This window comes from Mustela nivalis (genome assembly GCF_964662115.1).
Source record: "Mustela nivalis genome assembly, chromosome: 15".
Taxonomy (NCBI): Eukaryota; Metazoa; Chordata; class Mammalia; order Carnivora; family Mustelidae; genus Mustela; species Mustela nivalis.
In genome coordinates, this window is record NC_139034.1 from 83,941,444 (window position 1) to 83,967,739 (window position 26,296).

The 26,296-nt window shown below is 46.1% G+C and overlaps 1 protein-coding gene across 1 annotated transcript in view; it reads right to left on the reverse strand.

Moving 5' to 3' along the window:
* Positions 1-6,017: 6,017 nt before the first annotated feature.
* EFNB2 (ephrin B2) overlaps positions 6,018-26,296 on the reverse strand; it is a 44,235-nt gene continuing 23,956 nt past the window's right edge. The window contains exons 3-5 of the mRNA XM_082700995.1: positions 11,947-12,039; positions 11,100-11,213; positions 6,018-9,709 (exon numbers count right to left, since the gene is read on the reverse strand). Coding sequence (XP_082557121.1) covers positions 9,321-9,709; positions 11,100-11,213; positions 11,947-12,039 — 596 coding nt within the window. The 3' untranslated portion in view covers positions 6,018-9,320. The remainder of the gene's footprint in view (positions 9,710-11,099; positions 11,214-11,946; positions 12,040-26,296) is intronic.

Here is a 26,296-nt window from a genome sequence, read left to right on the forward strand (position 1 = left end):
AATAAATAACTAAAATATTAAAAAAAAAAAAAAAGAATTGTGTGTGTGAGGGAGTGTGTATGTGTGTGCCGTGTGTACACAGAGCACGGACATAGGTACAAAAGGCTAACCGTCGCATTTACATGGTAGATGTATGCCAGCTTGTTGTTCTGGTCTTTCAGCTTGCACTCTATCTCTAAATTCTCCCAGTCAAAAGCTAAGGAAAGTAAAGTGAAACAAAGTGACAAAAAGCATACCACTTAAGAGCAGAGAGGCTCACAGATCTCCGGTCTTTCCACCTTAGGGTTCCTGTAGATGGAATCCAGAAGTAGCCGTATTAAAATGTCAGAAATCAGACATCAAAATCTGAAATCAAGACACATCACAGAAAACAGTGGTGATGATGGTCTGCTGTGGAACGAGTTCTCCAAAAGAATTTTTGTGCAGGCCCATAAAAAGCCGGGCGACCTTATTAAGCAGAACCAGACTCTTTAAACTGCTTAATGACCAATAATCACAGTACCTGCTTGGCTGGTGATGTTGCTTAAAAAATTCTGTTGCCTTATTTGAAGCGCTTTTCCAAAATCTGCTATTAAAGTCGGCAACAACGAGACTCTTAAAAAACAATGCACAGGGGGATGAAAGTCCTCGGACTCCGAAGCCCTTCTCTCTTGAGTCCTGGAGGTGGCGGTGACTCAGGGAGGAGGTATGTCCCTGCGCGTCGTTCTTCGGGAGGGGAGGTCCACTGCCGTTCCGGTGAGTGCTCACCACACTCAAAGCTTTATGAGCCCTGCTCGCTGCTTTTTGCACAGTCTATGATTGGTTTCCCACACTCGGAATGCCCTGCCACCAAAACCCAGAGCCCTCGGTGCGGCGAGGGAGCGGTAGCCACCAAGGCGTGCTTGCCACTGCCAGTGTCTGCCACAGGGAATCGTCGCTTCCTCTTTAGCAATGGGGACCAGTGTTTCGACCTCGTCCGAACAGACCTACCCGTGACTGCTATATACGCTATGAACCACAGCCACATACGCTCCTGGAAAGTGGTGTGTTCTAGTCTTTTCTTGACCCTTGGCCAGAAGGAGGGGAGGAATAAATTCGGTGACGTTGGAGTGAGATTAACACAGTCATTATTTTTATCTAAAATATTTAAGGGGGTTGGCAGGAGGAGCTTCTTATCTTTCCTCTCCCCTTCATGAGCAGGACACTTGAAAGGCAGACACCCGGGTTTCTGCAGGAGCAATCCTGTGTCTGGTCGTCTGAAGCGCTTACGTTGCACGTAACTTGTGGGTCACTCTGGCAACCAGCCCAGATGGTCAGACTGCATTTTTTTTTTTTTTCTGGCTGTTTTTGAGCTCAGTGCTAACTGCTGTTAGCAGACATAAAGCTCTCTGCAATTCTCTCCTCAGAACTGGCTACAAGAAACCTACCAATTATAGCTAAGAAACGACCTTTCAAATACACATACGCATTGTAATGTGGGCTAGAAACCAATGGGAAATGTTTGGATTTGCCCTTTAAGGCCAGAGGCAGGCACTTCAGGCAAACTCCTAGGATGTTTGGAAGAGCAGTTATACTAAATTTAGCTTCCTAAGCAGCCCGTTGGCATATATGCAAGGAAAGATTTAAAAGGAAAGAAATTTAACCCGCAGGAACAGAAGAGGCAGGTGGATGGAAAGAAGTCTACTAACAGACTCCACTTTTTTAGGCAGAATAAAACTTACAGTTTTATTTATACGGAATAAAACTTACAGTCGCTAGAATCGTTCTTCCTTCCTCTCCTACGCACATGCGAGACGTGTCACTCTTCTCCGTGCAGGAGCAGCGCTGCTGACCGGACTCGGAGACTCTCCATAAGGAGGGATTTGTCTTCCACGTCGCCAAGCCCCATTCTCAGTGCATGGCCCGTCACACACGCCGTGCTAACTAGATGCACGTGGGAGACAACCGTGTGTGTACTCCCTGGGCAGAAGCTTCGAGGCTTGGAGATAAGCGCGAGTCGGCCCACGTGAGCTCCTGGTTGGAATCCTTGGCCCAGTCTGAGCGAAGGTGCCCTGCTGAGGCTGCTGGACGCCATGGTCTTCCGGGCGCTCCGCCGTCCTGACCCTTTGCTAACCTGTGCGCGCTCCCCGATGAAGAGCCAGATAGTACTTTTTGACTTGTGTTTTTATTAGCTGCACTTCAGAACCGGGCACGTGTCATTGAGTCAAAGCCTAGGAAGTCCCCACATTCCGATGGTTGGCCTTGGTGCAGGGGCAGCGGTGGTTGGCCTGGGGACCTGCCAGGAGCCAGGAGTCCAGACAGAGGTGTCCCCGCTGCCTCGGGCTGTAGGCTTTCTCCACATCATCACAAGGATGCAGAGGAATCCGAACTGCACTACTTTACACGTGTACAACATAGAGCCTGGGAGTAATGGTCAGGGAGACTCTCGTGTCGCGCTCAGCATCTTAAGTGACCTGCGGAGTCGCCAGGTGATAAAGAACGGAGAGACCAGGTACGTAGGGACCCAAGTGACAGATGGAAGAAGCCAGGACCTCCTCCTGTAGCGTTTGTTTTGTTACACTTCGTTGTAAGTTCTCCGCTTCCTGGAGCTTAGAAGTAGACATGAATGCCTACCACTTTTTTGGGTCTTGTAGGTTGTGTTAACGAAGCCACCAAACACAAATGCTACACCTGAAGGATGGTCTTGTTGGGTCTGGCTTCAGATCTCAGTTGATTTTAAGCAATTTTTTTTTGATAACATTAATCTCCCCTACTGTTCTTGGACTTTTTAAGATAGAGTCACCATGGCTTTAAAAACAAAACACACACACACACACACACACACACACATTTCTAGTCATTTTCTTAGGTATGAATGGCACTTGGGGAATAATAGCTCTATTATCAACTAAAGGACATTTCTCCAGTCACACAATTCCTTGCCCGCAACAACAGAAGCAGAAGTATAAACTCTGAAGGAGGAACACATAACAAGGATGTGCTCCAGGTACCAGCGTGAAAAGAATCAAATACCAAGCAAGTGAGTCTCAAGCCTGGGAGGAAGATGAAGGGAAGGTGGGCTTCCCCAGCCGGTGCAGAGACCACCGCCCATGCCTCACCCACTGCCTGGCCCGTGGTGGCTTCCCCCGAAGTATTTCGGTAGAAGCTGGGCTCAGCTTGCAGTGGTCCGAAACTATCTGTAAAGGAAGAAAAAAGATCTGCTCGGTGATTATGAATAAAAGGCTGAAGCCACAAGAGCACGGCTCCCCGTTCCACCAGTATGTATACATTGCTAGTTATCGGACCTTTTTGAATTTTCTTTCCATGCCAGGAAGGGGTGGGGGGGTCAGCAGGGCCCAGAGCCCCACATGTGAACTTGTTGCAGGCGGAGGGGAGATGGTCAAGTGCAGCCCAAAGGCGGCGGGGTGTGAGTGTGCACTCCCGTAACCCTTCAGAGCTCGACCCCAGGGGACCCCGGGATAAAGAGCTTACATCAAGGCACTTCTATACAGCCTTTCAGCTGACATCTTCACTTCAAATCCAGCTAAAGCTAAACGTGACCTTCAGTGTGTCGGAGTCCGCCCTCTCCCTCTACAGGCGAGGCTGTACAGAACGCTATGGGATGTGTGGAAAGACCGTGGAGCCGTGGGCAGCAGAAAGAGCTGCGAGCGAGGGCTCACCTTCCCTGCAATGAACACATTCAGCGGCGTCTGCGCCTGGTCATAAGCTGGGCTGGCATGATTTCTCTTGTGCTGTGTCCTTATACATAGGGGCATTTTTTTTTTTTTTAAATGAGGGTGTTGGTTGTTTTTAAAAACATAGTGAACTTCATGTGGAGAACTGGTTGGAAGAGACTTCGTTAATGATCGTATCACAGCATAAACATCTTGAGATGAATGCCTCTCCAGCTTCTGGGGCAGAGTTTAATAACTAAAATATTGATCCAACCTGGTATGCTATGTTTTATTACAGATAAATACATTATTTTAATCTCTCCCCCGTCACCGATAAATGAAACCAAGAACAGGCAAGACTTTACCTAGAAAACCGAGAATAGGCAAGACTCTTCCATTACAACATGGAAAAGTTGCCTTCAAGCACATCTAGAGTGTAAAGACTGCAACTGTCATCCCAGATCGACTGGAAACACAAAAGCAGCAGAACACGCAGGTTGGAGTCTTTTGGACAGTACCCACTGTGTGTCCTTTGATTCTCCTAAGACTCATTTACTACCCAAGCCAATCACCCTTTGGTACACCCATTAGGGAAGTGACTTTTCCTCCTCTGGGTGGTTTTTGCCTTTGGTTGATCCTTCTCTAGGTCGGGTCCCGAGACCGACAGCAAGGTGCATGACAGCCAGTACTGATACGTCTATGTATTTTTTTCTCCTTTCTACTGGGACTCTTTCTCTCAGTGTTTGAAAAGGCAACTCTTATACCAACAAGGAAAGTGACATTACAGGGGAGTGGACCGCAGACGGTGGGGAGAGCTCATGACACAGGCAGGGACTGTCCCTGCAGGAGCAGGCTGACCCTTCAGACAGAGAAATAAGAAGCATCTGAGTGTGACCTCCTCTGCGAGAAGTTTCCGTGTTTCCTTCTCACCCATTAGAAAAGGGTAATGGCTGGGGTGTGTTTTATTTCTTCATGGAGTTTGACCGACCCAATTTGGAGAAGTTAGTTTCAAACACTAGGTGGGAACAATGACATGGTGTCTTTGGTCATTATTTTGCAATAAAGGCCACAGTGTCAGCTGAAAAATGAAACACTTGGCTCTTCTTTTGTTTCCGTCCAGACCGCCCATTAGCGACCTGGGTCTGGAGGGTGGAGCCTCCCGCTTAGTCACTGGGCTGTAAACTGGGCCCAGGAGCTTGGATTTGCCGCGACAGGGCGGTTAGGTGCCATGGAATGAGAAGATGGAGTAGGTAGCATCACCTGAAACTGCGGCCTTTGGGAGACTTTCTTCTTTCTTTCTTTTTTTTCTTTTTTGAAGAAAAGCATTTATTCCACAAACTTTTCTTTAGGACAAGTCTGCCAGGAAGGTGCCACCCAGATCGCTGCTTCCAAAACCAGCCTTTCATGGGAACCTCCTGGGACTTGGGGGGGCTTTTGAAACCTACAAATTCTTCACTGGGCTGGGGCTGCGATTGGCAGCAAGTCAGTCTGGCCTGGAGTATCTGGCTCCAGGGGTGGGGGCCTTTCTCATCCCCTCCCCCCAAATACCTTTAGTACCCCCCTCCTAAGGGAAGGACTAGCCCAAGGTAATGCAGCCAGAGATCTGAGCACCTTTTAGTAACCAACAGCTGTTTCCACTTGGACTGTGGTTCTACCCTGCAGGCACCTGCGGGTGAGGAAGATCTCTTCGGCGACGGGGCGGGGGGGGGGGGGCGGGGGGGCGGGTCTGAAGATGGTCTTAGAGCAGGAGCAAGTCCTCACCTGCCCAGGGCACCTTCCCAGCGCAGACAGACCAGCATTGAAAATGTGGTTCCAGTTACCACTCTCTCGCTTGCTTGCACCAAGTTATCACAAAACATGATTTCCCCGGTGTTAAAGTTTGACCGAGAACATCTGACTTGTTTTCCTTCCTCCTGGGACTTCTCCATGAAGACCAACGAAGCTGTCTATGGCAAACTGCTCTGCTTGAGTGGAACTAGATCAATCTGGAATTCGGCGCTGAGATAACAAAGTGCATCTCCCTCCCTTTCCTCTCTCCCCTGAATGAGATCACGGCTCAGTTGCTGTGATCCAGGTGAAACTAGGGACAGTTTCTCGTGGGGATGCTCCGAACTTGATGAAAACTTACGATAAAATATTATTTGTGAAATGCGAGTTTGAGTTTTATGGGAAAACCAATGGGCTCGTGGCCCTTTGTGAGATTAATAATCGCACTACGTGCATGTCCTGATTTGAAAAACGGGCGCACAAATGCCCATGGGCGGAAGGCCCGGGGTAACTGTAATTATAAAGAAAACGGAGTAGAAAAGCAAATTAAAATAACAAGTGAAAAACAAAGAAAAACAAAAAAGAAAAAAGAGGGAAAGGAAAAGACTTTGAAGGCACTTTTTCCATAGGAAAAAAATATTTTATTTTTTTAAGAACAAATTCAGTTTGAAACAGACGTGGAATGTGACCTCACGGGTTTCATTTCTGGGGGCTGGCTGCAATGTGGAAGTAAAGCAGACTGAGAACCTAGGACAGGCTAGTAAAATAAAACGAAGAAAGAAAAAAATATTTATAACTCAAGCATAATACTGTGTTACTTACAAATTGGACAACGAAATTTTAAATAAATATCCATGGTACATAATTACGGCACAAATATGCAGCAATTTGGCAACCTTTGATACCATTTTTTCCTCATTACAGTGCAAAGGGGAGAATGACACTGCCGTTTAACAAGCTGTAGCTAAATACATTGCAAAATTCAGATTTTATACAAAACATCTTGCTTAGACTTTATAAAAAACCAACATTGCTCTATGTACACAATCTGGGTAAGAAAAGCCATTTCTGTTTTGTTTTCATGTGTATTTTTATTAAAAAGGTGAATAAGGCTACTGTAACACCCCAAATCCATATACAGCAAAATCTGAACCTATTTACAGCATCTTCACTTAAACATTATGGTGCAAATTCCAAAGTCAGGTGACTAGGGATGATAATACAAGCAAGGCATTTACAGTAACTTTTCCAAAGCTGAACCAACTTCAAATAAAGGGACAGTTGGTAGATTGTCATATTCTGCACCAGACACAAAACAGACGCACAGAACACTTTTCAACTGGTTGCAGGTAACTCTTCATCAATTCTCTGATTTCACAGTTTAGCGATTAACCAAAATGTAGCCAACTGATGAGACACACATTTGATTTCATTAAAATCAGACTATTTCCCATTTTTCCCCTTCTTGCCCCTCTCCCCCATCCTCAAGGTGAATTTTTGATGGCTTACAAGAAACTCTTGTACGGATGCACGAAAAGGAGAGGGTAGGGTGATGGAAGGAATCACATATGGACTGTGGCTGGTCGCCATGGCAACCCTGCACAGAACTCTGATAGAGATATATATAATATATATTGCAGATATATATTATACATATATGTACACACGTACACCACTCACCCACTCAAACATACACACACGCACTTTGGACCAACATCATTTTCAGGTTCAGGAAATAGAGAAGGAATAATTTCTGTGACAACTCGTTTTTGCGGTATTCACTGGAGGTTTGAGAACCTTAAAATGCTGTTGCTACATTTTTTTTTTTCTCCCAATTCAGAAAGCAAAGTGTTACCATGGTAACGGGACTATGTTAAAGATGTCTATTTTGCATAGCACATAAAAAGTAGGTTTCCTGTTTACTCGTTTTGTTTCCCAGAAGGGAGGGGGCCAGGGGACTGGGGAGGAGGGTGGGGGGCGGGGCCTGGAGCTGAACTTGCCGCCCCAGCCCCCCCACGTGACCCGGTGGGTTTCAGAGAACACTCGAGCTTGAGCCCCAAGGCAAGGGGAAACACGACGCAGGGAAGAAATGCCCGGACATCTTGCCACTGTTCAAAATATGGTTCGGTCACATCCATTTCCTGGTGTTTGGGGCCTGCATTTCCTAGTCTAGGTTCCGTGAGATGCCTTCAGAGGACTGGGTTATTTTTGTATTTACTCTTGTTATTGTTGTTTGGGGAGTGATGCTGCTTCTTCCCAGAAGTAGCTGTCCGATTTTTCTTTTTTAAGCACTGGGCGTTGGGACCACGCAATTGCCACGAGTGAATTTCACATCCTCTAGCGTGATTTGTGTGCAATCTTAAATATATATTAGTAAAAATCTTTCATTTTCTACCCCTTGTGTTCTATATCCCTATTATAAATACGTGCTATCTTCCTTCTCCCCCTCGACGTCATCCCCGATTTCCCGCTTAAGGACCCCGAGGGCTTCCCCGTGTGCTTCGCCCAGACACAGAGCAGCCTGGCTGTGGCCTCGCTCGGTACCCTCCCCTGGCCCACGCGGCAGACAGGACAGCACCGCCAAAAACCAACCTGCGGGGAGGCTCCGTGCGGAGGGGGTGGGGGAGGGGCACTGCGGGGAGGGGGCGGGGATTCTGACCTACCTTTTACATAACAGAACTCCTCAATAACATCAATGATGATGGAATTACAGCCTGTTTGACCTTTGGCTTTTCAACGTCTAGGTCAGATTTGGCTCTCTGCTATTCTCCTAAATGCTTTCCCTGTGTTTAATAAAATGTGATCAGGATAGCAGCTGAGTCCGCTCTAGACCTCATCCAAAGCAGACCGACTCTCCTACAGCTTCCAAGCTGTACATCTTACTGCCGGCACCACAACAGTCCTGCCCGAATCCGTCATCAGCGCCCACGGTTCCCTTCCCTCCTGGCCTGTTCCTCCCCCAACAATGCCCCTTTGTTCTCCCCAGCGAAGAGGACTCTGGTTTTCCTGCAGTTGCCATGCGATCAGGGCGGATTCCTTCAAAGGCACCCTCCTCCACTGTGAGTGGTGTTGTGTCTCCTACTTGCCTCTTAAAATCTCAGCCAAACCAAAGTGCTGTGCTACTCACGGGGCTCCCCCCGACCGGACTCCGGACTCCGCTTCGGAGGCGGCAGCCTGGAACTGCATCCGCAGACAGACCTTGTCCCCCAGCCCGCCCCCTTGCTCGAACTCCGCGGCCCACGGCCCCGCCTGGGGCGCCTTATTAGCAAACACCGATTCTAGAAGTGTATTACCCATTCCGTGGTAGCCGTGGCTGCAGGTGCGCGGAGCAGGAGACCCCCAGACGTGAGTGTTCCAGCAGTGATGCAGAGTGCACAGGGAGAGGGGCTCTCCCGGGAAGCACGGCAGAGCCCCGGAGATCGGGCAGGGCCGCTGGGGGGACGGGGTGCCACGGTGAGGACTGGAAGCTGGACCTCTCGGAAGCCTCCCCCAGCCCGAGGTCTGTGTGTCAAGTCCGGACGCTCCGCAGCAGGAGCGCCCGGGGCAGAGGACTGCATGTCCGGGCGCGGCGGCCCGGGACTCCTGCCCTGCCCGGGAGGCTCGGTCTCCCCCGGCTCCCCGCAGGCCCGAGTGCCGGCAGCGCATGGCTTGGAGGTGGAGGGGTGGGAGGCGAGCGCCGCAGTCCCAGCGCGGCCCCCTCTGCGCCCCCGGCTCCCCGCGGCCGGCGAGCATCGGTCTCCGCCGCGGCCGGGGCGCTCCCACTAGAGAAGCTGTCCAACTCAACAGGGCTCTCCCGAGAAGCGGCGTTCCCTCTCCCCCGCGGCGCTCCAGTCCAGGCGACGCGCAGGGGGTCATCAAACCCTCCCCGGGCGGCCGCGGGCCAGGACGTTTCCTCCGGGAAAGCCAAGGCACCGCCGAGTCTCAGACCTTGTAGTAAATGTTCGCAGGGCTCTGGGGGGGCATCTCCTGGACTATGTACACGGGGTGCCCGTAGTCGCCGCTGACCTTCTCGTAGTGGGGGCAGAACACACTGTCCGCAGTCCGCAGCGGGATGATAATGTCACTGGGCTCCGAGCCGCTGTTGGCGCCGCCGCGCTTCGGGGTGGCCAGCGTGCTGAGCGACAGCGTGGCCGTGTGCTGCGGCGAGTGTTTCCGGTGTCTCCGCCGGTACTTGAGCAGGAGGACCACCAGCGTGATGATGATGACGATGAAGATGATGCATCCTGAAGCAATCCCCGCGAATAAGGCCACTTCGGAACCGAGGATATTGTTCCCGGAATGTCCGGCGCTGCTGCCGTCTGTGCTAGAACCTGACCGCCGGGGACAGAGGGACACGGAGCAGAGGGGTTACTGCCGGGCCGAGCGCGGCCGGCGGGTTGCGAAGCCACACCAGCCGTGCGGGGGGCCGCCAGCCTCCCCCCCCCCGCCCCCGACCCCCCCCCCAACCGCGCCCCTCGCGGTCGCAGAGCCCCGCCCCAGTGGCCACGGCCACGCGGCTCCGGCATCCGCACCGGCGACCCAGGTCCGACCGTGCCGGCTGCTCCCAGCCACCCGCGCCAGGGGCGAGCTACGGCGGGGACCCGCGCAGGAGGAGGCCCCTAGTCCGGGCAAGTGATTCCTGCCCCCGCACGCCCCGCTCTTCGCCTCGCTCCCGGGCACCGGCCTCGTGGGAACCTCACGCTGCCCGCGTTCTGGAGACGAGCCCTGCCCACTGGCACCGCGGCCGGGGAGCGCCCGGGGACTGCTGGGGCCTGGGAAGACGTTCAACTCCTAACTCGTTTGTATTATTTGATTTACACCTAAAATATATTTGGAAGGCGGCAGAAACTCTCACACGGAACAGGCTGCCAACCCAAATGTTAAGCACGAAAAAAATCGCCTGGCATCATTATATGATCCATTTATCAGTTTGTCACAAGAATTTGACACATCTTGTCATTGAAAGTTAGAAATAACAACTTCCCTCCTTGAGGCTCAGAAAGAGGGGGGACATGGCCACAGATGCCGGATTCACACAACTACCAACCAGGCACATGCACCCCGGATGCGGCATGGCTGACGTCTGTCCAGCTACCGCTACACACAAATGTCATCCCCGTGCAGACAAACACGCAGCCAGCTGTCCAAGGCTGCAAAGAAAATGAAGTTCAATGACAGCCAGCTTTCCCTGGTATTCTACACTGTGGCCAGGGATCCCTTTGGTATTTTATTTTACACCGAAAACGCGAAAAAAAATTCCAGCCATGTAACCACCTGAAAAACACGGCATTATTCAATATTTTAAGATGCTGCCACCTAAAATGTAGAAGCAGATCAATCGGGCTCTTTGTGGATTAGATATAATTAGATGAGGGATTAGTACATTAATTACATATACATTAACATCGGCTCTAAGCTAGTGTTGCAACCGGCACAATTAAGTGTGACCAATAAAAATAACTTTGGTCTGAATGAGCGGCACTCATAATTGGTCCCTACATCTGATGAATTCTGCTCTTCTGAATGTGAACCTTTCGTGGGAATGAGTTCTTTTGTTCTGACTGCGTAATGAATAACAACCAACCGAGAGCAAAGATTACCGACTCTGGGAACTCCAAGTTCACCCCACTGGTGTCCAAGTGCTCAGACTCTGTTCTACCTCTTGGGCCCAGAGGCACCCGGGCCGCACAGACCTATCCACACCCCCTCATGCTGCTATACCTGGATTTGGTTTGACAAAAGGACTTGTCGTTGAACTTCTTCCATTTGTACCGGCTTCTAGTTCTGGGCGTCGTGTTGGATCATTATGCCTGGTGGACCCAGCGGAACTCGCATCTATATGAGAAAGAATAGATTACTTACAGCCCAGGCGTCTAATGCAATCTAGCTCTAGGAGCTTCTGGATATATATCTCAAGAGGCATAAATAGCAACGAACGTTAAAATTCTTTATGCAAAGTGCTGTGACATACAAGAATATAATTTTCCTTTTAAAACAAAACGGTTATACTAGTTATTTCAGAGGTTTGGATTCTGAGGCCATCTGTGCAAACTATAGGGATTCTTGCATTTGGCAGGCAGAGCATTGCAGATGACATTTCAATTTAAACGAGCAAGTTGATTGACTACTATACCAATTTCTAATTAGAAGAATAATTCTGCACCATAGGTTATCTGTATGTGAAAAGGCTCAGGAGCTCAAGTCTTCTGTAGTCAAGAGGCAGAAATGGGCAAAATGGCAGAAACTTAGTTTTCGCTCTGGGTATCTTAATTTTTGGATCAAAGAGGTGTTTTGCTTTTAAGAAGAAAAAAGAGTGTATATATAAGTATATACGTTAGATGGCAATGGACATCGTAGCTGGCCGACCTTAATTTTTAGAGGAATCTCCAATAAAAGAAGTGCGTTACATTGACTTGAGGCAATCTGTCAGTGGCTCAAGGTACGGAGAAATGTTTGCTTTCAAAACTAAGCTAGGAGGGAGTGAAGGCGGGTAGTGACGGCATTGGCGCCACTCGCTGGGGGCCGAAGCAGATTACAGAGGCTTCGTGAAGCGGCAGACGGGCTTTACCTTGTCCAACTTTCATGAGGATCTTCATGGCTCTTGTCTGGCACACCCCTCCCTCCTGGTTATCCAGGCCCTCCAAAGACCCATTTGATGTAGCTGATTGAAAATAAAATGGACAAAACAAAAAAATAAAGAAAAAATCAGGAAATCAATAAGCCAAGTTTACATGAACATGAAATGTCTGAAAACAATTTGAAAAATAAGAATTCACTCTTAGTCACAAGGTTTCTGAAAGTATGGAATGCTGAAAGCCAAACATAAAAAAAAAAAGAAAAGAAAAGAAAGAAAAATGGAGACTGTCAACACTGGGCACACATGCTATCTGGTTTCAAGTTTACTTAAGCGCTTCCTCCTTCCTTCAGAACCGACTGATTTAGTGGTAGTCCGTACATAAAAGGGACAGCATCATCCAAAAAGCTACTATTTCAGGGTCAAAGTCAAAAGAGCACAAGAGTTAACACAGTCACTTTAAAATGTGGTAATCATCCCACAACACCTGCTTCCTCGACTACAGATTTCCTGCTTCAAGAACAATTAGCTTGATGCTCCTGTGTGCCAAGCATCCGAGTTCGGTAAACACTAAAAGAGGAGACTCCCACACCCGCTTTCCTTCTTTCCCAGCCTTATTCGAGATGAAGAAGGAGGCTGAGACTCAGGCCTTTCAAATTCTGAAGTTTCTCTCTATCATTCTGTCATTCTGTACTGGACCAGTAATAGCAAGTCTGTTCTTATTACCGAGAAGGACCTTGGGGAAACCCTTCAACCCAGCTACTTGCTAGAGGACAACTTGACCGACAGAGGGGACCACACATGTCCTCTGCTGGGTCAGGGCCCTGGGGCAACAACCCTGGGGGGTGTGAGAAGGGCGTCCTGCAGCCACTGGCCTCCTGCTGACCAGCTTGATTTGCTTCCCACTTCAAGAGGGAGGAGGAGAAGAAAGGATGCAGCATTTGGCCATTTTCAGTACTTAAAAAAAAAGAGCCTATGGTCTACTGAAAAGCACTGCTGTTCGGTCTTCTTAGGATGGTGTGTCCTCTGATTAGCATTGCAACTAAAGCTGTGAAAAGACAGCCTGCCAGGGACTTTGCTGAGGAAGAGGATTTAAGTGACAGGTCAAGTTCCAGAAGAGAAAAGAAGGTGGAGAGTGCTAGACATTTTCATTCCTCCAAAGTTCAAGGGACAAGGAACAGAAGTGTTTCATATACATTTCTGCACTGTAAGTCATTCTCTACTTGGACTATCCAAGGCTTGTCTACGAACACTGTACTTCTCAAGGCATGGAAACAGGGACGGCATTTCTGGTAAAAATAAATCCGAAGACATTCTTGTAACGGGTTGTTTTCCAAATGGCAAAGAAGGGCTACCTGCACGAAGAAATACGTGCGCTACAGATAACGGTACTGGCTGCAAAATGAGACCTACTTACTTGTCTTTGTGCTCTTGAGTTACCGACTTTTACTTTCACTGTTTCCCTTAAAAACAATGGCTGCTTCTGGTGTGTATAAATATCTCTTTGCTTATCTGAGTGTTTCCTTAAAGTTTACAGTCTTACAATCATACCTCCCTCGTCTGCTGATGCTGGCACGGAGTTCCTCCTGGGAAAATGGGCAACACTGCCATCATAATTTGGGGGGTAAAAAATAGACAATGTCTTCTTGTAGATTGTTGAGAAAATATCTGGCAGAAGACTTAAAACAAGTACCTACAAGGAGACTTTATATGCCTCTGGGAATCTAATAAAATCGTCTTTTCTCCCCGTTTCTCCATCCGCTTTCCCTTTTCCCTCCTCTACGCAGGCTCCTCAATGTTGAAGCGTCTTTGCCTCCTAAAGGCATAAAACAGTGTGATTATCTGTGACCAAGCACCCTTTTGAGAAGTGCTAGAATCTTCACTTAGTTCAAGTTCTCAGTTGATCTTTCTCAAAAATGAGGAAATGTTCTCATGTAGAAAAATGCAGAAAGCTGAGGTCTTTATTTGGCCGATGGCTTCAAAAGTTTAGTTTACTTAATTCAAATGGAATCTCCATGTTTTCTAAGTCATATGCACATAAATGTACCCACATGCAAAAGTGCACCCAAATGCAGTGAAATGACTAACTTTTTCCAGCTAATGGCTTAACAAATATGTTAAAAATAAGATCTGAAGGGCCGTGCTCAGAAAAGGGGGAGGCTGTGGAGGTTTGTTTATTTTAACCTTGAAGTAATAAGGTCAGAGATTCAGATAGAAAAGGAAAAAATAAATAAATAAAGGAATGAATACCAGAACCAAAAAGGATAAGACAAGGCAAAGAAGCTTCACCTGGGAACAGAATTCAAAAGTGCTGACTGCTTCTCCTTTGTTAGTTTGGAAGCAAGCACAGAGGAGCACATCACTGGGTGATTTTTTTTTTCTTTTGATTTTAATTTGTAGTCAACGCCCTTTCTGAATATCAGTTCTTTCACACGGAGCTCCTTTTGGTTTACCCTAAATGTTGTCCAAATAACCCCCCCCACACACATAAAGAACTCAAGTATTCAAATTACATTGCAATCTATAACTTAGCATCTACAGACTCTAAGACGGGAGGAGAGAAATTGTGCAGCAGGAGAATGAACCTGCTTTGCATCTTTAACAGTTGAAACTTTTTTATTCTTTGGGGGCAGGGGTGGGGGTGGGGGCTGGGAAGAAAGCCTCTGGCCTGAGTTGCATAGAGGGGAATGGAAGCTTGTGCCTTTGCATGGTTCTTGGGGTTTCAGGACACCAGAGGCCGCTGCGGTTTGGGAGGGGTGGGGGAGAAGGGGGAGGGTCGCCCAGGAGGCCAACGCTGTGATGTGCATTCCAGACTCTGCTTCATTCCCCTTTGAGTCAACTTGGGAGCAGCAAAGTTTACTGGAAGATACTGAACAATTCATTACTAGTGTTAACATACCATCCCCAAGACCTGGTTGTTTAAGAAGGGGTAAACTCCGTAACAGAGTGAGATGTTCTGCCATGGAAGGACTTTTCCCTGCCCTCTGCTAGGAATGACCCCAGTGGTCACAGAAAGCCCGGTTTTCAGACGTCAGCACCTAACTGAAACTTCGGAAAGTAAACTTCTGAGCATATTTAAAATCATTTAGAGGCACTTGACCTTATTTTATTTTCGATACCACAGTGAAAATTAACCTCACTCTTCCTCCCCTACCGCCTCCTCAGGGAGTGTGAGGAGTGTGGTTCTCAGTGTTGAGGCCCCCCTGTCGCTGCCTTGACCAAGGACCCTGACAGGTGTCTCATCCTGACTGCACCTCCTTGGGTCAATGAGCTCTGAAATAAAGCCACAATTGATTTCTGATTTCTTCCATAACATCCAGTCACCAGAAGCTTTACAAACAGGCACAGTGGCAGCCTGCTTGAAAAACGAGAAATTGCTCATGCTTGGGGAGAAAAATCTACTTGTATTTCATGAGACAAGTTGCAACATTTTTACTGTTGATTTGAATGTATTAGGAATTCTTAACTTAGAGAAAGTAAAAATAAATTGTTACCTCATCATACTTAGTTTTTCTTTGGGTCTCTCTGCCGGTGTTAGCTAATGCCACCACAATTACAGTATGACTAAATGGATGAAATTGCATTTAATCATTTAGAGACAGAAAAAACAAACAAACAAAAATCCCAAAACACTGATATACCTAAGCTTTTAGTGCCCAGACATTTATCCCCCATGGCCTAGAGGAAAAAAAAAAAAAAAGAGACACTTTATAAAATTAAAAATTACTAGAAAAGTTTCTCCATCCAGTTAGAAAATAGGTTTAATAAAGATACATGGGCATTTTATGGCCTGCTTTTAAAAGCCTCAGCTTTGGGGATCTAATTGCAATGCCGTAAGTATACTAAAATCACTAGATTGCTCCCCTCAGGCCTGATTTTCAGTGGGTGGAGATCATTGCTCAGCAAAAAAGTACCCTGAGTTCACACTGCCTGAGACGTTCTTCACATCTGAAAACTGCGCCGGCCACCATCTGTGGTTTCCCGTGAATGTGCACACGGACTTCCACTTTGCTGCAGTTCTGACTCACGGGCAATCCTACGCTGGTTATCAGAGTATGGAAAAGAGAACCGGTGGATAAAATGGACTAAAGGGGCAAAAATCTTCCTGGCTGTGTTTTCTAGACTGTGCCCACGGAGAGGAAGTAATAGTGCATTTGAACATGGCTTCGTCTGATTGTTACTGCCCTGCACCCCGGGGGGCTGTTTTCAGTCTATCACATCGGGACCGCTGTGCTAATCAGATGGAGAATTCGCTGCTGGGTTTGTGCGGGTACAAGGGCCTCATTCGCCAAGAGGTCAGGAATGAGGGCAGCACAAAAAAATTCTCCAGGATAATACACAGCTTCACACTGAAGCTATGAAGAAAAATTCTTGGTTATGCTGGAGAGGATGAAAAACACACTCCTACACTCCTACTCTGGAAGGTATTTCAAACTATTTTAAAATGTAGCTTGTTGGAATGGGGCACAGCGGGGGGTGGAGGGGGCGGGGGGGATGGCACAGGTGACAGACAGACACTCAAAGGCAAATATTTTTATCCAGTTCATCAAAGCACTCAACCCAAGAGAGACAGGTAATAAGCATATCGGGTCAGTAAAGCCAGAGTTCAGTTGACTGTTAAGAATAAAAACCAAAATTATCTAAAGTTACATGGGACATATTTACTCTTTTTTGATTATGAAACAAACAGCATTTGCTGACAACTCTCTATCAGTGTCCCTTTCCCTACACTACTCTCTTCTACCACGTCATGATACGCCGGCCCTCCTAATTTTGATTTCTTTGGGCCGGTCTTCCCATGCACATCGGTCTCTCCATCAGCTCAGCCCCGACTTAGAAGAACCAGAAGCCTGTCACCTGACAAACTGAGAACTGAAAGAAGCAGAATCAAGAGACATGCAAAGGGAAGCCATGAGATTCAAATAAACATAGCGCACAAACTCGGTTCTTGCCTTGCACCAGGGCTAGGAACCCAGAGTGTCTAAAGGAAGAAAAAAACCAAAAAAGATGGAATGAGATCTGCAAGTAGGAAAAGAGGGAGCCTGATAAAAATGCAATCAGTTACTGTGAACGTACAACCCAGGAAATACAAGACCTAGGTCCTTAACCCCTGGACACCATCATATCCCAGTGGGGACTACGAAAACAGGGACTCAGTCTCTAGATCTCGGGGCAGATCTTCACGCCTCGAGTATGAGTATCCTTTCAGATACTGACTGAGGAGAAAGATTCCAAACATGGAGATCATAAGGTTCACTGAATGCCAAAAATAAATACCTTTTTCTGTAATTAATAAAAACTTCTGAGACAGAAACTGCTGTATCATGTGCCAAAAGGAGGAAAAATTCACTTCTTCTAACTCCTTTTTTTGTGTTTTTCTTTGTGGATTTATAGTGTAAGAGATGAGGAATGTGTCATAAGTTTCCCAGGGCTCCATTATTTTTGTTTGGGAGGATGTTAAAAAAAAAAATCAGCATTATTTCAAAGCACATGGCATTTCATTCCATAATATCAAATTTGCCTTATCTTTGCTGTAGAAATGCTTCTGAAAATGGCCTCAATTTGGAAAAGAAAAAATACAAAGGAAGGTATTTTCAAAGTGAAATAGAGATCCACAAAAAGGTTTTTTGTTTTGTTTTAATCTCTCCTTGATGAGATAGCCCTTGCTGGCATTGGATTAACTGATTTTAGTGTGTGAGGAACAGGTCACAGTTTAAACACTGTATAAGGGACTAGTGAGGTAGGATGTGTGGGTTTCTTAGCCAAGGAAACATTGTTCCAGTATGATAAGAAGAATCACTTGAATTAAAACCACATCACTATGGTTGTGTTTTGAAATTTTAAAGCAGTAAATCATGCATTAAGAATTAATAACTGGCTTAGCCCCAGTGACTTCTACACAACACAATTAATTAGTTTCTCTGCTAGACAGAATGATTTGGAAAAATGAATTTAAAAGTGGAGTCACAATTCAGCCCTTCCCTGTAGCATTCTAGCATTAAAACGTGAGTAAAGATACCAGGTATCAAATATAAATGGATGCTCTGGAGTGAGATAGTGTAATTTCATTTCCTCATTTTCAAAGTTTCATTGTCAACAATGATAGGATATTCTGCTTACAGCTTGGAAATAAGAGTAACAACCTTGAAACAGTTTAGTCAACTGTTTTTGTGCGTTTACTGAAAGATTTAATGACATATATTACTTCACCTCTTTGTATTAATTTTGGGGGAAGGAGGAGACAACCGGCTACTCTATGGAACGCCCAGTATATTCACTGTTTCTCCTGTTTCGTGGATCACGTAAGACTTGGGACATTGAGGGAGGCCAACCTATTGCGAGAATAGTAACAATATAAAGTGATGGTCACCACATCTAGAGCATAAAAAATTCTATCACTGCTTACTCATAAAAATCTTTGAGCCATCAGGAACTGTATACAAAGATGCAGGTCGTGACCATCATTAAAGATGCTCAGAGACACAGTTACCTTTGATAACGGAGTCCTGAGGAGTCACTGATGACACACAACCAGACTGCAAAGGAGGGGGTGGGAAGCAGGGAGTGTGCGCGTGCGCGTGAACACACGGGGATATGGGGCAACAAAAGACCAAGCTCCAGCAGTGCAGTGACATTTTTCTGAGAAAGATCAAATAGTCCTAGCAATAAGTGACCAGTCCCTCTTTTCTTTCCCTAGAGGCACGCGAACGGCAGGACACTGATTACAGAGTGGTTCACTCTATTTCCCCTGAAAATATTGCTTGCAATGCCTTAGAGTCTCAATTTTTAAGGAATTCTGCTGAGGGAAAACATCCCTTTCTAGGATTTTATGGTTAAAAGTGAGGATGATTTATGCAGGTGGAATCTTTCATTAGGTAAAAAAAAAAAAAAATTCAGTAAGATCTCATTTTAAAAAAAGTTTTCATCTAGTATGCTTTAAGGGAATTCATCTTATTGTTATAGCAATTCAGACAAAATTAACATCCTGACTATGTGATGGTCAACAGTGCATGAGAGTCAACCTTAATACGGGCCAAAATCTACTGAAAAGAATTACATTTTAAAAAACAGGTGGCCAGATGACCACTTCGATGGAATGACCAAACTCATGCCAAAAAGAAAGAAAAGAAATTTGGCAAGAACTATGTAAGAGTCCTAAAGATAAAACGTCATCCCTTATTGTCTACATTAACCTTACTTAAGTGCTCAGATTTATAAAACGGAGACTTCCCGGTCAACAGGCTGTGACAATATGTCACTGACACATCCTGAATCATGAAGAGGCAAGCGTTTGCGTGAATGGTTTCTAGCCCACAGTCCACTGCCCACTCCTGGCTTTTTCACAGTCTTCATCATGAAAATATCTGTGTGGAGATACGGAAAGGTCTAGATAGCAAAGAGGGTCGGAGTAGAAAGTGCCTGGCGGGGAGGGTACCTGTCCCACAACTTCTTGCTCATTCTACGGCCACTAATCGCTGCAATGATATCAATGGCCCAGTAATTGGGCGTCCGCAGCACTGACGTGGAAAATACCCATCTGAGGCAGGGTTCATCTCTGGGTGGTAAGACTTCACTAGTGACTGAATTAATGTTTGCTGACAGTTTCCAATGTAACACTGCAGAGGAGAAAATGCACCGCTCTCCATGCGTGAGAGTTTAGATGGACGTGATGTTATTGGCTTTGACCATCCAGAGACCAGGGGTAACCCCAATAAATGCCTGGTCTGAATGTGCCCTACACATGAACCCGATTCCATTCAGGGGACACATTCTATACTCTAGGAATCCAGAGCAATTTTCCACATGTTTGCTTCAATAAAAGAATACCTTTATCTCCTGGTTGAACATCAGGAGCAATGGAACTGGGCTACTTCACTCGTGCAAAAAGCCATTTTCGAAGCAGAACCCTTGTTAGTAACACACCGCCTGATTCCCCTGTAACATCATCAAATACGCTTGTGCCCGAAGTGCTGCCCATCCGTGCATATGTCCGTCCGTCCAGCCATCCATCCCAAACGTAGCACTTGTATTTGACTAAGAAAATCGGAAGCCTCATCACCTCAGTTTGTGTATTTGAGAAATTTACAATTCTTACAATTTTGCTATTTAGCCACGTTCCACTGAGGTGCCTGAAGGACTTGATAACTTTAAGAACACACAGGAACAGAGTCTGAGGAAGACACGGCCTTGGTGAAAAGATCGAAAAGCAGAGAGGAAATGCGGAAGACCTGACACGCTGCGATTACAACCCCCTTTCCCCGTGGACCCCCCTTCCCTTCCTGATCCTGACCCAGATCTCCTGGTTCAGCTCCAGGGACTACGCCCTAAGTCAGCTCCAGGCCACACGCTACAAACCAGCGTGCAGGCCCGACGCGTTCGGACAAGCACAGCGATCACCAGTGTCTGAACCATGTGAACGTCTTCGTGCTGCTCCGTATGTGCTGTGTGTACCCACGAGAGTCTTTACGTCACCACGTGTGTGCGTGAGCGCTATGCACACTCCCTCTACTAAACCACGCACGGGACGGAACACGTATGTACATGACGTTTCATGTCACGAGGGATGCATGTGCACACTCGGTGACCCGGGGGCACTGTCACAGGCTGAAGATGCTGCTCTAAGGGTTCCCACAGTCTTGGCTGGAGCCTCGACCTTCGCATTTCATGGCAGGGTGAACCGTACGCGCCATTTAGGAACTCTCAGACTTTCTACGTTCTTGTTTTCTCACTGTGATAAAAATTTCTCTACCACCTGTTTCTGAGACTGCCAGGGGACACAGAGTATGTGAGGCCATAACACTTTCCCTTTGAAGTCATCAAACACCTAGCCTGGGATCTCAGAATTTTAGACAAATGTGTGACTCTTAAGAACTACACAAATAAGTTTTCTCAAAGTGATCCTTTTATGTCTGTCTGTGCCTCTTGGCTATTTTTTTTAAAGTGCTTTATTTTGCTTTTAGTTTTCATCTTCAAGGTGAATATTAAAGGCTATTAAGAAAGAAACTATTTCTCGCTCATTCTCTAGTATTATTCCATTATTTATAAGGCTAAGTGAACTTTAAAAAAGCTATCAATACAGGCACTGGAGATATTAGCATGAATCTTATGAAACTGTAAAGGCAGTTTTACTCTGGGCAATTCATAAAGAATTCCTTTTTTTCCAAGTAAGTAATCCTCATTTCCTAGGGTTTTCAGTCTTTCCCTCCCGTCTTCTCTTCGCTTCACGAAATCATTCTTCTTCTTTCCTTAGTGACTTTTGGGAATAAGGAAGAGCACCGCAGGCCTCTCACTACTGCCCAGGTGACACCGTTGGGTGTGAATAGAGTCAGTCAGAAGCTTCTCAGTCCAAAGAAGTTAGGCAGAAACTGAGACTGTAACTTCCATGGAAAGAATGTAAGCTTTATTCGTAGGAAAATCAACCAGGAGACTTACTGTTACACTTGGAAAGAGCCCACAGTAGCGTCAGAGGAGGACTTCATGTTATGTTAAAAAATAATAGAAACAGGCACCTGGGTGGCTCAGTGGGTTAAGCCGCTGCCTTCAGCTCAGGTCATGATCTCAGGGTCCTGGGATCGAGTCCCGCATCGGGCTCTCTGCTTGGCAGGGAGCCTGCTTCCCTCTCTCTCTCTCTACCTGCCTCTCCGTCTACCTGTGATCTCTCACTGTCAAATAAATAAATAAAATATTTAAAAAAATAATAATAATAGAAACAACACTTCCTATTATCAGACTAATGAAATGCTCTTCCCCAGCTAGCCTCAGTGACAAGGCGACCCTGACATTATTTTTTTTTCTCTGGGAAAATACACTACATTAGGAGGCTGCCGAAATTATCAATAAAAATACAGAGTTTCCTTTGTGTGCTGGGAAACTATGAAAAAGCTCTGGCAGGGCTGGTGACAGGACAAGCGGGGAAATGATTATATGCACAGAACACTCCTCCCGGTCTGTCTCTTTCGGGTCTTACGGAGGATCTGCTAACAAGCTCGGGCAATTCCACCAACAAAAAGATATATAAATGCAGGTTTCTTGGTCGAGGAAGCCCAGGGACAAAAGAACTTTTATAACACTCTAAGACAAAGAGCAGAGATCTTATAATTAAGTCATGCAGCCTTACTGAAACTTGTAAACTCTCTGGAGTTTCATTTTATGGATGGTTTGCAAATAAATTACACTTTGTGGGTACATCTTCGCTGCCCGCTAGCTTGCAGGAAGGCATGGCTTTGCCCTTGGTCTTCTGACCTCACACGCTCTGCTCCAAGGGGACCCCGTGGTTGTACTCATTAGGAGCCAACCTTGGAAATGAGCACTTGACACGTAACACCCACTTAAGCTCATGTCGATCTGCTGAGGCAGGTCCCGACAGCTTGTCCAGTTCACAGATGAAGAGCTTGAGGCCGAGGCTGGAGAAGTTCCTTTTTGAAGACTCTCAAGAACCCATCTGTCGGACTCCGGACTCTCACCCACTGTGCTTGTCTGTCACCCAAAGTGGTGTGTGTAGACAAGGGTCCAGACACCCAAGAGTCTGACGGAAACTCCATTACAAAGAGGACAGTTGTAGGTTAGAAATAGAAAGGTGTTTAAATGCCAGAATTTGGCAATTCTATACAAGGTCTAAAACATAAATCCTCACCCCAAAGTCAGGGACATAAGTAACAGGTTGATACTGTCCTATCATTAAATTTAATGGAAATGAAGCTTTTGCTACGTTTATCATATAAATTAACTCATGACAGAAAACCCATAATCATTACACAGGCGACACGTTCTTATATATCTGAAGAGAAATCTACACGTGAAAGGTTATTCGAAAGCTCCCACAACTGTGTTGCCGGGGAGAGGTTACAGTACATCCCATATGTTTTCTGTCAGTTGTCAGACCTACTTCCTGAAATAAGCAAATTGGAAACATGAAAGGAAAACAAACCCAAGTAAATGAATATGTTTTAAAAAATATACATATACACATATATAGTTAACGAAAATGCAGGAAATGAAATCTGCTGTTCCTCTGTTTTGATTCTTGAAGAATAGCGTTTTGTTATATTTGTATATCTGTATATTTGTATGTAAGCATTTTAATTTATTTTGCAATTTTGCTCAGAAGTGAACTTTTTAATGCCTAAGAAACAGCAAAGCGAAGCTGACTGTGGAGGCTTCCAATTTCATATGCTCTGATTTTTAGAAAATTGCTTTGGGGAACTAAACCAATGACCTAGGAAATCATAACTCAGTCAAGCTAGTTCAGCCTTCTCACGGCAAAGAAAGGGAGGGGCAGCTTGGGAAGGCCCACTGTCGGTACGGCAGGCATACATTAAAAAATAATCTTTAATCCAACAACTGTTAGAAATACCGTTCAGACTTATTCCATAAGTCCAAGACTCAGCTATGGGTTTGAGGTAAAATACCACAGAACTTACAGATGGCTAAACTGGGAGGGGCCTGGTGCCCGTGGCTGCCTCTGTCACAGAGCTCAGCTGTGGCCACTGTTCACTTAGAAAGTACTGACACAACAGCACCCATTTTCATCCATCTCTGACTCACACAATCTCGGTAGAGTGAAGACAATGTCTTTGTTGGTATTTTGCAAGGTTCCATGCTGAAGTCGCACAACTTCATAAGGTCGGATGTCGCAAAGGGCGGACAGACCAAAACTGCTGACTCACTTGGCCAGGTGTAATCATCTCGAAAAGAAACTGTAAGCCACACACAGGAAGTGTCTACCAGCAAAGTCACTGACACAAACATGGACGAGGGCTGAGAACACAGTTGGAGTGCTCCCCTCCGTGAACTGGAGTGTTTACTGAGCTTCCCTTGAAAACGGGCCCTTAAGAACAGATAGTTACTTCATAAACTAGTTGAAATCTTAAAGACAAACACACCTGTAGGTTATATAAATGCTTACTATGCTCTTAAGGCAATTAAGAATGTGAAGGTCATAAAGAAAGGGGGAGGGGGGCTTTTTCAGGCTAAATGGCACTAACATCCCTATTTCTGGATCATTTAAGATTAGGAGTTTGATGATGCAAATCAGGCCTAAGGCTAATTACTGAAATAGGTCACTTGAAAAAGTCAATTCTAAATATTAAGAAAACCCACATATATCATTTTGCCACATGTCAAAGCAAATAATCATCTATGAGAAGAGCTAATGAGGAAGCGTATCATTTTGTCATGCCATTTCCTAAGGGAATTTAGTGGATACTTGGTATGTTTAAAAATATACTTGCAATTAAAAATTAATATTTACTTCCAAAACTCCAAAGCCTGATGACTATATTCTAAAAATCTGATAACACTGTAAATCAAATTAAAGGTCTTAGAATTCACAGCAGATTCCATCCATTTCAACTGGAGAAGAGACACACTAACAAGAGATCCTACACAGGATATATTTATCCAACCACAGAATGGTTGGGAACTACAGGCCTCCATCACTGGCCTTAAGAAAAATGACAAGAGAGCTTTCTAGAAAAGAAATCAAAATTCAAGAGATAAGGTGACTTTCTCCTTAAGTGCAGGCAAGGGACTCGACCCCAGGTCCCCAGGAGGCTGGCCCATTGTTTCTGGGATCAGTTTCCCTGGGGTGTTACCCAGCACCCGGGCTGACTACCGGCAAACTGGACTGTTCCCATTGGGGGCTAGCATGACCCCACACCGTCACTTCTCTGGTTCCTGCCCGCGGCAAGGAGCCAGCGCACGGGGATGATGATGTTAATACGCATACTCTTAGTGATGAAGGTGCTTAGACAACGAAGATTCGGAGTTGGGATACAGGGTGTCTAGCCGCATCTCCCAAACCCACATTATTAACGGTCTCCAAGTGAGCTGAAGGCCTGAGGTGTTCGAGATACATTTGTGAGTCTGAGTGCTCTCCATTATGCCATCTTGAATCGTCTTCTTTTAAGTCGAGTGTGACTCCGGGGTGTATGGTGAGTGATTGTGCGATGTGGAAATCAGAGACTTCTAAAAATCTTGGAATTCTCGCAGAAGCAATGGCAAGTCAGCATTAACTTTTTAAGCAATTGTAAAACGTGTCCTCCTCGTCTGTCATCTCCTTTCCGGGGAAAGCTGTCTATCAGTGAGTGAGCTCTGCTGGCCGGGGCCGGGCATGAGAAATGAGCTGCTGGCTTTTCCCAGGTACCTATAGTGTGTGCCTATGTCTGTGACGCAGTGGGATCGCTCAAGGGTCTGGGAAGTATCTCCCCTGGTTGTTGGCCAGCCTTCAGCCCTGGACACTCACCTGGCCGGCAGCCTTCCAACAGCCTCTCACTGTTTCACACTCTATTTTAAGAAAGATTCTCTTATCCCAGCTACCGTGAGGTTTTACCTAGTAAATCGTCCCTCTGAGGCAAGTTATCGAGGTCAGGGGAACTCAGCTACCTGCCACTTAAACTCATGATGAGTTTTTACAGAAAGACAAGGAAGAAATGCTGCTACTGTATCGATTAATATTGGAACTGTAAATTAAGTCCTGCCTCTACATACACACCTGTCACATAATGATGCCTCGTAGTTATGCAGTGCTTGCTCTGTTACACACAAAGGTGATGCACCCCACCTCAGAAGCGTCCCAACACCCCACCTGCATTCGGGGGGATGCACACTGTATGAAGCCATCTTCATGAAGTCATAAATGAAAATAAGAAGATGGAATCTGGGTCTGGGGCTTATCTGCAGGGAAGAGCTGGCTCGCACACCTGGGCGGGACACACGGTTCTTGGGATAGATGCTGGGAACCGCAGGCGTCCGGGGGCTCTAGAGCACCACCCGCCCCAAGGCACCATGGGAGCTCTCTCCCACCTGCCCACGGGGGCACAGCCTTCCTTGGGAATTCATCAGGTCCCTGCACTACCTATCATTGTCCTTGGCAGATAGTCTTGCTTAAAAGGTCTTTAAAATAAACAAATAAGCAAGCCACTAGGCTTCCGGTATCTTCCTGGGTTTTACCCAATAGCTATCTTCAATTTTCAAAGATTTCTCTACTATTTTGTACACTTTACCATCCCGCCTCCTTGTTTCATCCCTCAGAATGCTTTTATTTTCATTTTATGATAATTATTCCTTTCAATCTATAATTTCCCACTTTCCCTTTCTCTGTGGCACTGACTCTTGCTAAGCCACTCTCTCTGTGTCAAGTTGGCTTCCAAATAGGTTCTCAGGCCCTGGTGTTTCAGGTTTGCCTCAATGATGAGATGATTAGACAGCTATGACCATCTTTGTCTTAATAACTCATGTAGTAAAAAACAGGGTATTCTTGAGCACTAAGTAAGTATCCAGTGAATTCCTGACTTTGCCTTCTCAAGAGTGGCCAGAAGGCTGAGAAAGCCATTTCCACTGGATC